At 48.5% G+C, this 17,088-nt stretch overlaps 3 protein-coding genes across 3 annotated transcripts; 2 read left to right on the top strand and 1 right to left on the bottom strand.

The window, feature by feature from the left end:
* Positions 1–7,026: 7,026 nt before the first annotated feature.
* On the bottom strand, positions 7,027–9,047 carry HD556DRAFT_1431265 (uncharacterized protein; the record flags this gene model as incomplete). The annotated part of the gene is made up of 7 exons (XM_041304991.1): positions 7,027–7,572; positions 7,625–7,756; positions 7,847–7,987; positions 8,087–8,097; positions 8,148–8,419; positions 8,472–8,676; positions 8,960–9,047. The coding sequence occupies 7 exons, from the start codon at positions 9,045–9,047 to the stop codon at positions 7,027–7,029; spliced, it is 1,395 nt and encodes a 464-aa protein (XP_041161995.1).
* Positions 9,048–9,788: 741 nt separating this feature from the next.
* On the top strand, positions 9,789–10,817 carry HD556DRAFT_1466861 (uncharacterized protein; the record flags this gene model as incomplete). The annotated part of the gene is made up of 1 exon (XM_041308377.1): positions 9,789–10,817. The coding sequence occupies one exon, from the start codon at positions 9,789–9,791 to the stop codon at positions 10,815–10,817; it is 1,029 nt and encodes a 342-aa protein (XP_041161994.1).
* A 4,433-nt stretch (positions 10,818–15,250) lies between these two features.
* On the top strand, positions 15,251–15,853 carry HD556DRAFT_1234371 (uncharacterized protein; the record flags this gene model as incomplete). Its single annotated transcript, XM_041297660.1, has 1 exon — positions 15,251–15,853. A coding segment is annotated over one exon (603 nt), but the record flags the coding sequence as incomplete, so codon positions are not given.
* Between the last annotated feature and the right edge of the window lie 1,235 nt (positions 15,854–17,088).

Below are 17,088 nucleotides of genomic sequence, written 5' to 3'. Positions count from 1 at the left end.
TAGAGGATAGGAATCCTTACACCACCTCCCCACTTTGAATATCGACCGTCCTTGGTCGATCCTCTAACTAAAATTTTTGTATCGTACGTTGAATTGGTCAAGAAAAAGATTAAGAAGAAAGGAGGATAAGAAGGAAATAAAATGAGAGAAACGCATCTAGATTTCGTCTTTGGCGGTACCAGCAAGATTTTCGATGTTGAGATATTGAGTGACGTCGAGAGAGGTTGGGGAACGAGGGTGGTAGGGTATGAGACGAAAGGCGGCAAACTTGAGCTTGGAGACTGAACCGTCGATTTCTGCAAGACGATAAGAACCTCCCTGCGATCGTGAAACAACGATCATGGGACCGAAATAGCGCGGTCTACACTTTGCGTTTGACGCGGCTTCGATTTTCTTATTGAGGACGAGGACTAAAGCGCCGGGAGGAAAGTTGTAGTCGTGGATCGTACCAGCAAAGCGTTTCTTGAAGTTTTTAAGGGATGCGAGGCAACTGTTGACGAGTCGTTCGTGAGCAACTGTAAGATCCTCGTCTCGTTTTAAGAGTTGGCGGGCGCGAAGACTGATAAGATCCGAGGTTGATATTAGTGCCGAAATGTCTGGGAGCGTGAATGTGGCTTCGACGAGGTCAAGGGGAAGCAAAGGTTCTATGCCATGCGCAAGATAGAATGGGGAGTAGCCGGTTGATTTTCGTGTAGTGATACGATCTGCCCAGAATACGTGCGGCGCGATTTTCGGCCATTGAGTAATATCACCGTTGCATGCCTTAACGAGGGAGTCCCGGATAGTGCGATGTGAGCGTTCGACGACTCCGTTTGCTTGGGAGTTATACGCTGATATTCGAATGTGATGGATCCCGTACTTCTTTGCCAACCAGTCCACTGCTGCTATGAACGGCGTCCCATTATCTGTCACAATCTCTTCGATCACTCCCCATCTACACAATATCTCTTCGAATAAGAATGCGCCTAGAGTCCGTGCCGTTTCAGTCCTCAACATGCGCCACTCTGGCCAGGCAGATAATGAACAACGAGCCTGGACTATGCGATCGTATCCGTGAGAAGCCGGCATGAACATGGTGTCGGTATACGTTTTTTGAAAGAGGGAGGCTGGGATGTTGACGGTAGGAGGAAGGACGACTTTCGCGACAGAGCGGGTTTGACACGAGTGGCAGGTCTTGAGATACCATTGAAGGTCATGGTCTAGGGATGACCACCAAAAACGGTCCGCTATAGTTCGTCGAGTAGAGTAGAAACCTTTGTGACCGAGCTTGTCGTGAGCCTCGCACATTATTCGCAGTCGGTGTTCTCCAAACACAACTAGTTGATGGCGTCCTGTTGTTTCTTTTCGCCACAAACGACCTCCTCGTACGAAAAATTGATGTGCACGTTTGGCAAGACGCAGCTGATCCTTGCTCGAGATGGTTGAAGGAAAGGAGAGAGTGTCGAGGTAAGTTTGGATAGTCCGTAAATCATCATCGTAGCGAGAGGCAACACTATTTGAAGGAATTCCGTCTTTAGGCGAGTCTGGTGTGACGGTAAGAGCACTTCGTGTTCTTTCAGCAAGCCATTCATCATCAACTTCTTTCGCCACCCATACTCCGCATCCCAGTATCTCCTCAATCCACTCTTCAACATCTTCTGTCGTTTCGTCCAAATTTTCTTCATCTCCAGGCGCCATGGGTCGTCGAGACAAGCCGTCTGGTGCTACATGTTTGTTTCCAGGGACGTGTTTAAGGGTAAAGTCGAAAAGAGAGATGCCGGCTATCCAACGATTGACGGCGGCGTTTGGATGAATGTCAGGATTATTGAGCATGCCACGAAGGTACTTCGCATCTACTTCGACAGTGAAACCTTTGAGTCCTATGAGCCATACCTTTGCTGCGCGCAGGGCTCGAAATAAGCCATATAACTCGATTTTGGCTTGGGAATAGCGAGACTCCCGCTCGTTCCAAGTAATGGAGCCAAATCTGGAGGGACGACGACGACCTTCTGTATCGATTTGAGAGAGAATCCATCCGCATGCTATATGAGACGAGTCTACTGCTAATATGACTTCGAGTGAAGAAGAGTAGTTGATGGGGCGAATTGCAGGAGAGTGGATGATTGCGTCTTTGAGGTAGTCCATGGCACCCTGCGCAGCTGAGTCCCATGTGAATGGAGTATCGAGACGGGTAAGGTTAGTGAGAGGTCGTGCAACGCGAGCATAGTCTTTGATCCAGTTGCGAACAGTGCCTGCAGTTCCGAGAAAGCCACGAACTTCAGTTCGTGTTGTGCAGGGTGGCCAGTTTCTAATTTTTGAAACCTTGGTTTTGTCCGGGATTCGTCCTTCGTAATTGCAGAGTTGACCGACGACGAGAACCTCAGGAACACATAGAAACAACTTCTTTGCTGAAACAGTAGCTCCCGCATGCTTGAGACGATGCAGGACCCGATTCACATCTACACAATGCTCCCAAACGAACCTTCTAATGCCAGGATTCTCGGAGATGAGTTCGTATGAGCCATTAGGTAGCTCGTATCGCGTGCAGGGTCCCAAAACATTGACATCATCCTGGAAATTTGGTGCAACATCGATTTCGTCTTGTAGGATAAATGCAACATCGTTCTGGAAGACAGCTGGCGAGTTGGTCCATCCCTGGGGGAGGACTGTCAGACGATATGTGCCGAGGGGAGTTTGGAAGGTGGTGATGTCGCGGGATTCCTCTGCAAGGGCTCGATGGTCGAAGCCTACGAATAAGTCCATCATAGAATATATAGCGCGTCCTGCGCATTGCTCCGCAAATAACTCTACATATGGCATGGAGGCTGCGTCTTTGACTGTGACAGCATTGAGGGGTTGGAGATCGTGTACGATACGCACTGAGCCGTTCTTTTTGGCCACACAGAACCACCTAGATTGATACGAACTATTAGATGCTTCGTAGACTCCGGAGGCGATTTTTGATTTGATGAGCGTTATGACCTCGTTGCGAATGCCGGGGGGTATGGGAGGTTGGCGATGGACCCAGGGAGTGTGTTCAATGGTAGGTATTATGACGGGCGGGAAATAATCATCACGGAATCGTCCTTTCTCAGTCTCGTCCCAAGCAAGAGCTGACTCATTGTTCATGAGTACGTGCGCTGCTAACTTGCGCTCTTCAGGCCATAGAAATTCATTTTTGAAGATTCCTAGCTCATCCATTCGTTCTTGAGATAAACGGGAGCCGGAATGGAATTCGGGTGGATTTGGTGATAGAGGAGGGAGGGAGAGAAGTGGATCCTCTGGGAAGCGTCGTACGATTCGAGCATGGGACGGCATGGTCATGGCTACAGGTCTGACTTTGTTGGCGACTTTCTTATAGGCGAAGGTGCGGCTAACTGGGTTGATTTCGAAGTGCGCCTGAAGGAGGAACTCGGCAAAGGAGGAGAAAGTGAGACGGGATATGGGAATGGGTGTTTGAGAAACTGGAAGGCTTGATTGCGGAATAGCGTGATAAATGTCCGTTGAGCTTGTCGGCGTAGATAGGGCTGTCTGACAGATTGGAATTGATAGGACTGCGGTGGTGAGAGCAAGGGATGGGTGCGGCCAAGGACGGGGGAGAGTTTCAATAGTACGAGTGTTGGAACTGTTCATGGGATCTTGAATCGTAATCTGTACCTTGTCCGTGTCCTCAACCTTAGAAAGGTGAACAAGCTTCTGCCAGGGTCGTCCTAAGAGCAAGCGGTAGGGTGCATCTGGCACGACATAAGCGTGTGCCCAACTTTTGATCCCTTCGACCTCTATTTCTAACATCTCAACGCATCCTCCCATCTCCTGGGCTCCTCCATTCGCAGTTTGCATCTTCATGCGAATTTGCTGGTTCCTAGGTGCATTAGTCTTTCTCCAGATGTCTTCCCGTATAACGACAATTTCCGAGCCTTCGTCGAGCAGCGCTAGTTCTGAATGGACGCCATTAAGTAAGACGCGGAGCTCTCGAAGAGGTGTAGCGTGTTCAATCTGAAGGGGAGGAATGGTAGAGGCGAGGGCATTCGTTGAGACAGCCGTTGTAGGCGCAGGAACACGGTGCGTACGACAATGTTCCACTGCTTCCTTTCGTAGCTCAGGACTAATGGCAAGGAGGTCAGACACAGTCACATGGGGTACCATTATATCTAGGATGGACTTGTAGATGCGGTGAATGGCGTCCGGCGCAGCTGCCTTCGACTCGTAGGAGAAGGATGGAGGCCTCTTTGCCACTATATTGGGTGGTTTGGGGGTGACTTCGATAAGAGGTGGTGGGGACGGGTCTTCCTTTGAGTCGGAGGTGACAGGACTTCCTTTAGCTTTTGATCGTGTGATGGCGTTGACGTCTGTTGGAGTTTCCTTGCTCTCCTCCTCAACCGTGGCTATGATAGCGTGGTTCTCCGCTACTAGGTCGCACTGTAAGAAATACGACTCGGATATAAAAGCAGATGAGGGAATTTCAGAGGTTTTGGAGGACTGAGGCGTAGTTTCACGAGGGGAGGTGTCCACAGGGATCGCATTAGAGCCGGTGGCTGGTGTTGGAAGAGTCGTCATAGCATATCTGGAATCTATTACTTGCTTGAACGTTTCGTTTCCGGTACGTCGTATGCGTGACTGATCAGGATAAGCAAAATATTGACCATTTCGAATGATTCTTCCGGCTCGTAAATATTCACCAGCTGTGGGACAAACACGCATTACATGAGACCCTCCACAAAAGAAACATGTCGAGTTCGAGGGGAAGGGAGCTGAGACTGGGAGAGGAGGAAGGGGAAGATACGATAGCGGGGGCTGAGCAGTTGCTGTACTGATGAGGTGCAGCGCCTTAGGAGGAGGCCAGACTTGGGCTACTGTTGGAGCGATGTACGCAAGTCTTGAATAACATCCTGAGTAAGCTATATCACCGATATCAAGGCCGTGCATCTTGCGTGCGAGCTCCTCGACTTCATCTATGGTGGACTTGGCAGGTGGGGGCGTCACGAACGCTACTCGTTTGGTCTGAACCTCTTGCCTCACGTCTCGTTTTTCTTCTTCGTCATCAGAGTCCTCTATCGGTATGGGAACTTTCGCTCGACCTTTGTGAGGTAGGCTTCTGGATTCGCGAATGGTTCGGATCCTGGCTGCGATAGGCTCATTGAGATCAGTGTCGAAGGCATCGTCCGAAAACACAAAACGTCCGGCTTGATGGACTTTCTCAAAGTCCGTGGGCTCTGTTCTGGAATAGTTAGGGTCTTGGAGTTCCAGACGTCGGTCTATGGCGCGACGAGTGGAGGTAGGAAGTCCTTGCCAGAAGTAAGTGTCCCTTTCCCACGCTGAAATCTTGCTGTTAGCCACAAGCCAGAGAGCAACTGGACAAAACTGTTTATAGTACTGTATTAGCTCAGTTTCCGTCGTAATATCGTTCTCGACGTTCGCAACGACAATTCGTTCAAGATCACGAACAGAGTATCGTTGTCCCTTGGCTGCTCCTGAATACTGCGCTAGGATGCTGGCTTTGAATAGCGTGAAGTCCTTGCTCTCGTATCCGGTCAAGGTTAGCCAGAAGCGCTTCGTTTGCAAGTCGACGTATCGGACAATAGCTTTGCACTTGTCTGCGTCTGTGAGTGCGTATGTGGCTGCCAGGTCCTCAAAAAACTCGAAAAATTCTAGAAGCTCCGACGTTTCTCCATTGAAAAACGGAGCTTTGTTGGATCCGGGGCCGGGCATGGCTCCTATTCCCTTATTTGCGTTGGACATGACGGGGATAGTCGAAAAGGTGGGCGTTTGAGTGTTGTGTGATGGTGGTGCATACAGAGGCTGTGTTGGCGCAGTAGCGATAGCAGGCGTTTGGATCGAGGAATTGGGAGCGACAATTTGAACTGATGGGATGCTAGAGGAGCTTGCGGACTGCTTGGACTGTTTGGGCGGAAGTGAAGGTGGTTTAAGGAATTCTGGCTGGGGTATCGGAGGTAATGTCAGTGCTGAAGGGGCTGGCTTGGTAGATTCAGGGAGTATCGAAGGAAAGATAGGAGTTTCTGGATTAAATCTGGCCGGTCTGAGAGTGAATACATTTTGAGGAGGGAGTGACGGAAAAGGGGGCGAGTTTGAGCGGTGTGTGCGATTTATAGTATCGTCGTCCGAGAGAGAGGATTCTGATGGGTCTTCCGATGTCTCTAGGCTGACCTGGGCGCGGTAGTGATGACTTGGGGTGCGAAGGAAGGGTGGATCAGCGAGTTCTGCTAAGGGTGGTGTACGAGGAACGTCGATAGTGTGAGCACGGCTTCTGCCCTTGCCCTTCGTTTGGGGAGTGACACTGCTAGACGATGCCAGCGCAGATGGCTTTTGTTCGAGGCTTAGCTGCGCGTTGGGATGGTAATATTTCGTAATGGCGAAAGGAGGTGGTCAAAAGACCGGGTACTAGAAAAGAGAGTTTGACTAGTAGGTCAGTATAGACCCACGAATCAATACTCGGTGCGTCGGGATTTGTTCAAAACAATTCCCTCGCAGTGGGCTCCAAAATATGTAAGGCTGACGTCGAGTTCGATAGGGAATTGTGAACAGAGTTAGTTTAGACAAGAGACGAGAGGAACGAGAATTGAGATGCTTGAGACGGACACGTTATAGGAGGCTTCTGAAGTACTTGGAGCGGGGATCTTAGGATAGAATTCACTGTAGGTATGAGTATACATGAGCAATATATATACGTTTTCGAGTAGTTGACTAGGCCGGAACAAGAACAGGGAGCATATGGCGAGTTGAAAGATATCGGTGAAGAAACGGGAATCGTGAAGTCTGAGCACAAGGTAAGATAACGAAAGAGTAGGAGAAATGAAAGGAATGTATCCACGCAATTCGGATGCGAAGAGTGCAACTCTTCGCATCAAAATGAATCACGTGGACGACCTCGAACGTATGATCCATTCAAGTGTCTCCGTTTGTGAAGTATGGTCGGCGCGTAGAGGATAGGAATCCTTACAATCATGATTTTCGTAAGACATTGTACAAGATCCCCAGAGCCTAGATTCTACTACGGCTCCTTGGTAATAGATACTAGTATGAAAATAATCACCACTCGTCCATTGCACCCACTTCTTCATCCGAAAATTCCCAAACGACGAGACCGGCATTGTCAGCCTCATGAGAGACATCTGGTTCGTCTTCATGAGTAAGGTCATCAAGTAATTGAAGACCGGCATTGTCAGCCTCATGAGAGACATCTGGTTCATCTTCGTGAGTAAGGTCATCGAGTAATCGATGATGACCATCATCTAGTCCAAGTCCTCCACGAACGCCACCCATATAGTAATACCCATTAGTCTCTTCGTGAAATGGCAGGTCTTGATGCTCCTGAAGGAGCGGCAATTCTTCATCTTCTTCAATACTGTCAGAGAGTGGCATCCGGGGTAGTGTTTCGATGGAAGCGGCAAATATATGAAGCAATCCTAAATACACTGTCCAAGCTGATTTGCGATTGACGACAGGACGTCCCAAACGTTTGTAACATATCTGAAGAGTGTCTCCAAGGTCACTGGGCACGAGATCGAACACAGGGTGTCCAGGTTTGATGTACGCTGCTCGAACATGATCCACAGTGGCCTTCTCTACCTTGATCTATTGATGAGGTAAGGTCAGCTCCCTAAGACGAAGATTAGATGGTACGCACCTTGAAGTCAAGGGCACCAAAGTCTTCAGCGGACCGATAGATAAGTTCTGGGACTCCATGTGGCAGTACCTTGTTGCGATCACGCCTTTTGGCAGTGTGGTTGATCCGGTCCTGGTAAGAATCTAATTCGCGCTGCAACCATGGGATGAATACCCATCAAAATATCATTCTGAAGAGATATTAATCAGTGCGATAGATTGAAAGAACTTGAATCACGTACACTTGAAGTGTATTGTCACTGTCATACCAGTCTTGTTCGACTCCGTGGTCCAGCAGGGACTCAGAACCCGGAGTGAATCGACGTCGCAGTTGGGACCACGCAATCTCTGGCATGACATTTTTCTTGGTTCGCATCCACCGATGCTATAATGTGCCCTGTAGCGAAGGATCGTACCATTGGCGCAACATGGTGTGGCCATTTGCGATCCCAAAATTTTCGGTCCCAGGGTCGCTCTGTGTAACCAAGGGCATATCTGTTGAGGGTGTCAGAACATTGCGATAATTTCCGAATCAAAATACTCACGACCAAGGTTCTCGATAGTATCTAGATAGTAGCTCAAAATGAGCTGTGGATTTCGATTGGAATGCCAAACTCGCATCCACATGATGCGGCCAGAGAAAGGTTCGATTCTGGTGTGCAACGCTAGACTGAACCTCAGCCATTTGTCGTGCTGATCTACTGCGACTATATCATTCACTCCAGCAGCCCAAAAGCGCCTTCTTTGCAGGCGGCGGGCCTTTCGCTGGCGAACAAGATCGGCTTCATAGATGGCGAAGTAAGACTTTATGACACTCCTGTTGAAGTGTTCATCTGATGGGAACAATCAGAAAAGGTAAGAGTTCATACCTTGATACACTCATACCCTCCTCGTGGTGAAGTAAGCTAATCATCTCTCTCATTCCGGCCTTTGGATACATTTCGCGAAGTTCGAGCATGGCATCACGAATGGACTCAACACTGTGGCCTTGCTGGCGTGTGCGCAGCAGCCCCATGTCCGTACGAACCTGAATAAATTTAGTTAACCCAATTCCATAGCGCTCGGTGTCGATTTCTTTTCATAAGGCTTGGACGATCTGCTTGTCCGTTAGACGTGACTTCCATAGCCGAAGGATGTGGGGTGCGATCTTGGCCAAAGGTGCTGGAACATCTGAGTCAGCATCAACGCAAGGTCAAAGGATGGAAGACGATGTAGAGACTCATGCCTCTCATGGTGTGATATGGCACTTTTCACTAGGGAGTTCATTGCACGAACTTGCAGCACCATTCTGTGTGCTATCTGCAGCTATCCCTATATGAGGCGCAGCTTTCCCGTGCAACGCGCGCCATGCGCGCACCATTCCCACGCCTTACGATGTATACGCGCGCGCGCTTTCCCGCGCTTGAGCGCCCTATAGCGCCAGCCATCCGGAAGCATCCATCCATTGTCCACCAAGTTCTCTAGTGCGTATGTTTCCATTTCTCTTATCTGTGCATCGTTCCACCTTTATTTTTATCATGGACCCTTACTTACATACATATATCTTTGCATACCTTACTCGGTAGCGATTCGGCTCCGCATGACAGCGCTTAGGCGCCATATAAGCGCCAGCATTACATACTATGAGAAACTTTCCAACAATAACTTTACCTCCCACTTACCACCCACATACTACCTAGCAGAGTATAGTTGCAATCTATTCCTTGACACCTCGCGCTCATATCTCTTGTCTTGCATCATATCACCACTTAAGCAAACTCACACTTACTCTCACTTGCTTCTGCTCACGCGCGCGCGCGCTTCCCGCGCCTCGCACGTACCTTCGCTTTCCCGTGCCTCGCGTGCACCTGCGCGCTTTCCCGCGCTTCGCATCAGCCGACCAGTAGCGCCTTCAGCGCGCACTACTAGATCCTTGCTGCACTCGCTTCCCCTTTAGGGTCGAACGCACTTGTCGTCTCAAGTATAGCAGACTAGGCAACGCGCGGCCTTACAACATTTACAGATACAGTCAGGAGCTTTGTTTGTTCCTCTCAGTATTGTTGTTTCTACAACTGGAGCCCACCGTGAGGGGTCCATCTGGTTTAGTTTTGATTAAGTGATTTTGATTTTAGGATTTCCCGACGAACCCGTACTTCGGACCCGACGACCCGACGATATTTCCGACGTACCTGCAGTTTTTTCCCATCATGCCCGACAGATTTGGTATGCCATTCAGGACAGAACAATCAGCCCCAAGATTCACTGGCGATGTTTATGGAGTTTTCACATTTTTGCAATCTGTAGACCAACTCGGACAAAAGTGCAATTTATCAGACACTGAGCTCATCAAGTATACTCTCAGGTATATCCAATGCGACCACAAAGAACTATGGGCAGGATGCCCTGAGGCCCGAGGTACATCTTGGTTAGATTTTACTAACGAAATTTTGTCGTCCTACCCAGAAGGAGGCATACACGAGTATACCCGACCTGATCCGAAACCCGAAATACCCGAACCCGAGGAACCCGATGATTATGAATGGTGGACACTTCCCCTAAGTGACGAATACACACCCGCACAAGAACGCCTAACTTCAGAAATAGAAATCTCCGCACCCAAAGACCCTATCGCAACATCCGATGCCCCAGAGGGAGTCCGAAGTCCTGAAATTTCGGACTTGACCTTCGGACAAGTTCAGTTACCATCGGAACAATTGGATGTATTCGTAGAAGTCATTGATGCAGACGTACTAACATCAGAAGTCTTAGATTCAGAGCTAACGTCGCTAGAAGACAACGTACCCGAGATACCCGAAACATCGGCCGACGAATTCCCCGAAATATGGGATATTTGTACCAGGAGTTTAGATCACGAACTCGTTTTACCTTCTCCGGATCGCACTGATCATTTTGTTCACGCAGTAGCCGTCGCTTTATTTCTCACCGGTTATGTCACTTGGTCTAGGTATCATTTTGAATTGTCACACCCGAAAATCCGCACGTCAAAGCCCGAAACACCCGAAACACATTTCCCCGTCATCCCGAAGATATGCCCCGTTTACCCACAGTTTCCCTGCATAGTTTCGCCCTACCGTCACCCGTCGCATCGGATCCGAAATATCCGACTCCATCATCCGGTCTACCGACGCTTTCAATACCCTCGTCCATCGCACTCCCAGATCGCGTTTTACCAGTATGAAAGCCAACGACGTCTCTACCTTAGGAAAAAGCTATAGTTCGAAACCCCGAAATTTCGGGTAACGCGATACCCGAAAACGCGCACATATGTTCATAGCTCGCACATACTAGCATCGCACGTTTCACCCCGGGATTAGGCCGGTGTTTCATATCTCAATAACCCGAAAAATCCCTATCCTCATACATCCGCACCTACAGAAGAAACTAATAGTACACAGACATTCGAATCCGAACGCGCGCTAATAACCCCTATTTATATAGCATTTCATCTTCGAACTGCGCATCGCGCGCACACCCTTATATATACATAGAAAAACCCGAAAACCCGAAAAACCCAAAGAAAGACAGTCAAAAGTTGCACGAAGAAGTCAAGTCAGATGGTAATCTGCGTCCCTAGTGTCATCTTGACTATGTTATCCGAAAATTCATTTGGCACTTACAATTATTTTTTTCATTGTTTTTTATTAGACACCCTAGTGGGGGACCACCTAGCATCGGATCCGAGATACAGACATAGGGGACACATAGGACAAGCGCAGATTTTCGAACATTGCATCGGCCGACAATTTCGGACTTCGGATACCATTGCACACTCGGACATTGAGTTGTTTGCATCCATCACATTTGTGCAGAAGAGAACAGTGATAGATTATGCAGAGAAGTAGGAAAAGACGTCAGAACACGAGCAGACACATATCAGTGCATTTTCGGACTTGCACTCGGAAAGTTCCCGCGCATCGCATCGGCCGCGTCGGCCACTCAGATACATTTCCGCACATCGCATACCTTCGCATCACTTCCCCTATGCTTGAGATACCTCGCATTTATCAGATTTATCCGTTGCCGCACTCATCACGAAATATCGAAACAATCACGCATATCCGCACATCGGACCCGACGCTTTTGCATCGGACATCGTAATTATACCTTCGGACATTGTTTCCCGCGCTCGGACTATTGACCCCACATCACTCACTTACCCCCAAGACTATTCCCAGACCGCAGACCCCTGGGTCGAACGCACTTGTCAGGCAAGTATAGCAGACTAGGCAGTGCAAAGACCACAACACAAATATATCAGTTTGGAGCCATCTTTGTTTTGTTCCTCTCTGTATTGTTGTTTCTACAACGAACAGGTGGGTTTATTCTGATTGGGCATTTTCTGAATCAGTTGAGCCCATGAAGGAGCCCATGAAGTCAGCATATTTATACTGTAGATTCCTTGACCGCTGTACATTGAAATGGCGTAGGAAATGTCTTACTAAAAACTAGTTTGCTGTGCATGGGAATTGCTTCGGAGGAGGTAGGAGATTATGTTCAATAGTTGCGGCTCTTACCACGTTCAATAGTTGTCTGGAGAGCGCTCATCCTCCCCTCTTACCTAGTTTGACATTCAGAAAGAGCACTCATCCTCCCTTCTTACCCAAGTTTGACATTCAGGTTGACATTCAGGGCCCAGATCTAGAGAGCAGTTCCTGGGTCTGACTGTGAGTTTCATGATTAATGATTAGCCTTGCAGCTTCTGACCGTAAGCTTCACTCTGCAGCTCACAGGGGTGTCTCCAAATAGCAATCATAACAACGTCAATGCCACTGCAAACACCAACTCAAACTCTAACACGAGTCACGACTGCGTGTACTGCCAAGCGCCGTCATATGAGCACTGACAGCATGCCAGGTCTCGTAAATTTGTATATACAATGTACTATAACTGATCTCTCTGCAGCTCTCTGCTGCGCAACTTCCGGTGAACGATGTTCCAGATCTTTGGTATGTATATACAATGCACATAACTGACTACTGATCTCTCTGCAGCGCAACTCTCTGTGCATCATCATTATTTGTCTCACTCTCTGCGGTGCAACTTCCAATGTCGGATATTTGGTATGTTTTATTGTACATATGATGCAGAGCTAAATTAAGTGGCTCATGGTGCATTTAAGCAACCTGGACATTGCGCTCTGAGCTTCAGTTTCCTCCTTCAACTACTATTCTTTGTGACTATGTCTAACTACGAGCTTGTGTCTCAATACACCGAGGACGCCTTTGCAAAAGAGGACCGGTTGTGCCAGTGTCCTGCATGTGGCGCCAATATCGCCAAGGGTGACCCTTGCTTCTATGTGGCCACCATAGAGCACAGCAAACCAGGGCGCTATGTCTGTGGTCCTTGCCATGAACGCTATCAGAAGAAGGCAGCAACATCTGTGCGACCTGCTGGTAAGTCAAGTTCTGGCACAAGGTCTATAACTAACAAGTGTTTCTAGTTCGCCCTACTCCAGGCTCTGCCAGTGGTGGTAGTTCTGGCTTCGCTGGTCGAGGCCCTCCAGATCCACATGTCATTCGGCAGTCAGTGAACACAGGCCAAAGAAAACGTAAGTCGTCGTATCCATTACCTGGTGTAGCTGGACTGATTTTCCAAGTGTCGGTCAATCCACCGCCAGTGATTCCTTTGTCCCATGGACGGTCCGAGTTTTCTGCAGGGCCTGATATTAGTGTTCCGTCTTTGTGGCAGCCATCATCGCAGCAAACTCTGCGTAGTTCCACCGGATATACGCCACACCATGCCCACTATGGCTCGGAGCGTGATCGTTGGGCAAAACTATCCTATGCTCCTCCTCCATCTCAAACGATCTCGCTCGAAATTTCAGCTGTTCATGAGGGAGGTAGCCGGAAGAAGGGTGGGCGTGGTACACCTTTTGGGGTATGTGTTCAACTACTTTATCACAATGCAACCACTAATGCCACAACATACAGAGTATCTGTGAAGGAAAAAAAGATATAGACGCTCAAATTGATGCCCCAGGACTCATCAAAATCGCCCTCAATACTGTTTGTCCGAGGATTCAATCATTCTGTCCTACCTTTCAGTGGCAGGATGAAGAATTCGTCGTCCGAGACTCATGATGGGTGGATCTATCGGGTCATCATGCACGCGAGCCATATTTTTACTCACAATGTGTTCAAGCTGGACGTAAAGGCTTAAAATCGCCGATATTCAAGACAAAACAGTTTGCACTCATGGTCGTCATACCTGAGAGCCAGTGGCGCGAATACGAAGAATGGACGGAGCGAGTCGAAGAATGGACTCAGCAAGCTGAAGAGGTAATGCTACTACTTTTTCCCATGCTTCTAGGCTGACTTGGTACTCTTGTAGGACGAGGCTACTCGCCAAGCTCCAATGGCTACTACCGCTATCTCCAAAGCCTCTGTTGATGTCTTCCAGGGCGAAGATGACCTTGCCACTGGGGTACCGCTTCCCTCAAAGAGGACCCACATCCGTACAGCCAGCAGCCTGAGTTCCACATCACCGCCACTAAAGAAAGCGGCTTCCGCGAATATCTTTCAGTCACCCGATCGTAATGAGTTGAAAGAGGCCCTCTGATCTGGCGGAACAGCAAATGTAGATGCACAGAGTGGTGAGTTTCAAGTCTTGAGTATCTTGTTTGTTGCGCTAATGTCCCTTCAAAGTGTATGACCTGCAGAATGAAAATGTTCAGCTGTACTGGATCGCTACTCGCCCGATGTCTCAAATCCTGGAAAACAACAAATATCAGTCGTTCACATTGCATACTGCAGAATCGGCGACTGGGCAACTGACAGTCAACACGTTGTAGAAACAACTATTCCGAGAGGAACAAAACAAAGATCGCTCCTAACTGATATATTTGTGTTGTGGTCTTTGCACTGCCTAGTCTGCTATACTTGCCTGACAAGTGCGTTCGACCCAGGGGTCTGCGGTCTGGGAATAGTCTTGGGGGTAAGTGAGTGATGTGGGGTCAATAGTCCGAGCGCGGGAAACAATGTCCGAAGGTATAATTACGATGTCCGATGCAAAAGCGTCGGGTCCGATGTTTTCGGGGTTTCGGGATATCGGGTTCGGGTTCGGGTCTTTCAGAAACTAATAGTGACGCGTTATGCGAGCGTCAGAAAAGCGAGCGGTATGCGTGATGACAATGATGACTGATACGAATAATGAAAGAGCGATGATATTCGCAATATCAACTAAGAACTACGAAATATCGGGTTTGACCACTAAGCGTCGGGGAACTGCTCCCCTCTACTTGGATAATGAATAATGCTCGAGGTCAGTCCAATATATATGTAAGTACGTAGAAATGCGGAACCCATAGGCGAAAGTAGCGGCGGAGTATTTCGGATCCGAAGTACATGTAAATAAACATGAGGCGCTGCGGACTATGGGAAAACATGTAATAGCGCTGGCTGCGACGTGAGTAATGTGCGAAATAATGAACTACACACCTAGTGGGGCTAGCAAGACAGGACGGGACACGGATAGGACAAGTGCACGGGAAAACATTGGGTCCGATGCGGCCTAAACGTCGGGTTGGCGGGTTAGCGTCGGATAACATCGGGAAGTGATTAGCATGTGACGGGTATTTGACGTGTACTGTAAAATAGCTCAATACGAGCCCAGCGCCAGCTCGTGTCCTAAAACGTCCTCTGCCAATCTCATTGGCCGAGGTGGATTCAAGAGTGCCCATCCTGGGTGGTTAACACTTGCATCACACATTCCTACAACCGGACTAGGTTCAATCCCGCATCAGAAAGTCGTAGTCAAGAGACCTTTCATTAAGATATTTCCTCCAAGTGGACCATCGGCAGGCACATACAAAGTTGGACGCTACGCTGTGGCCGACGAATTGTCCAAGCAGTTCAAGGAAGCCAATGTCCTGTACTGGGCAAATTCATTGTTAGATCTTACCTACGCCTTCGTTAACCGTTGTGTCGCGGCCTCGTCAGCCCCCCCTCCTTTTGAGATTCCACATCTTCGTTTCGTTCATGCTGGACTCGCACTGTCCTTCCTACCTGGCCAGATGATCGTTACTAAACCGGGTGCTAAACCATGCTCCGTCCGCGCTGCATTTCTGTTAGAGGAGCTCATTCCAGGTGGGCCAGATGCCTTTGTGAAATTCATTCACAACACGGACTGTGATCCGCTCCTTGATCCTGACGAGGATGGGTACAGTACAGCGCTTTTCCTAGCATTTACTCAACACGTTCAGTATGAGAAGACGGGGGGATTGGCATACATCTCCGACTATCAGGGTGCATAGAAGTTACTTATGTTTGTTTTGTCGGCTGACATGGTGTACTACCACAGGTAGCACAGAGTTGCTGACAGACCCGCAAATATTGACGCACCCGTATGTACCCCAGCTGTGACCTTACCTCCAAACATTCACATTCATTCCAGGTCCGTTTCTGAAGGCAACAATCTTTTCGGTGATGGAAATATCGAAGATGTGGTGAGCCAGTTTGAGAAGAAACATGTGTGCAACCACTACTGTGAATGGTCCGGTTTCGAGTTGGAGGCATATGGAAGGCAAGCTTGATATATATTGAACTCGCCGTATCTTAATGTCGTCACACCTGATGTTAGTATGTTTTGTTACATTTGTACTATTGTCATTGAATTTTTCTTGGTCCAATAATCTCTCGCAAACTGCCGCTTGTGATTCGCAGTGGCAGGTGTCCCGTAGAAGCGTATGCCTTATATGGTGCGTCGGGAGAAGCATGCACACGAAAAATTGAGCGCGGTTGTCTGGCTTTCCATAATATCCCAAGGATTGTCACACGCGTTCTATTCAGTGACGATCCAGTTGTAACTTCAATTCTGATAATCAAATTCAAGTATGAGAACTTCTCGGAACCAGCCCATCACGCGTGCGCACTGCCATGTTATCCGTCTCAGCGGCCTTTCACCAATCACTTGAAAGAAATTCGTTAATTAACCTCTTCCTTGAATTCCGATTGGTCTCAAAAACTTTTCAGCTGTATACTCAACCTGGAATCTGGAGTCTGGATGAAATTCACATACGATTCCTTCGCTCTACCGAGGTCGACCGCGTTGTCGTGTCCGTCATGCTGACTCATGATTAGGTTCAGGCTATTGAAGATGACACATGATACAGCCTACAGGTCACCTGCCTTGACGTGTTGGACCGGTCCACACGTTGCTTTTCTATCTTCCTGGTTGCCGCTGACCTGCATTTATGATATCGAAGCTTAACTTGCAAGCATTATCATGAGCCAGTCCCGTGGAACAAAGGAAATCGCATTGAACGTTCAAGCGATGGAGACTGTTTCGCCGGTCTAAATGAGTACCGGTGAGCCGCCGGATCACCATCATGATAGGCTATGTGGCCTAGTGCGTGATTCACTCCTTGTTTCAACTTGAAGTTTTAACTCTACATTTTTAGCTTGCGCTTCGAGTATGGGATTTATAGGACTCATGTGCTATGTCGAGTGATTTCCGCTGATGGCTCCTATTAGTAGATGGTTGATGACA

The sequence above is a fragment of the Suillus plorans genome (assembly GCF_016647745.1).
Source record: "Suillus plorans strain S12 chromosome Unknown HD556scaffold_18, whole genome shotgun sequence".
In the NCBI taxonomy this organism is placed as follows: domain Eukaryota; kingdom Fungi; phylum Basidiomycota; class Agaricomycetes; order Boletales; family Suillaceae; genus Suillus; species Suillus plorans.
The sequence above is the reverse complement of the archived record's forward strand: the minus strand, read 5'-3'. Positions and strand labels throughout refer to the sequence as shown.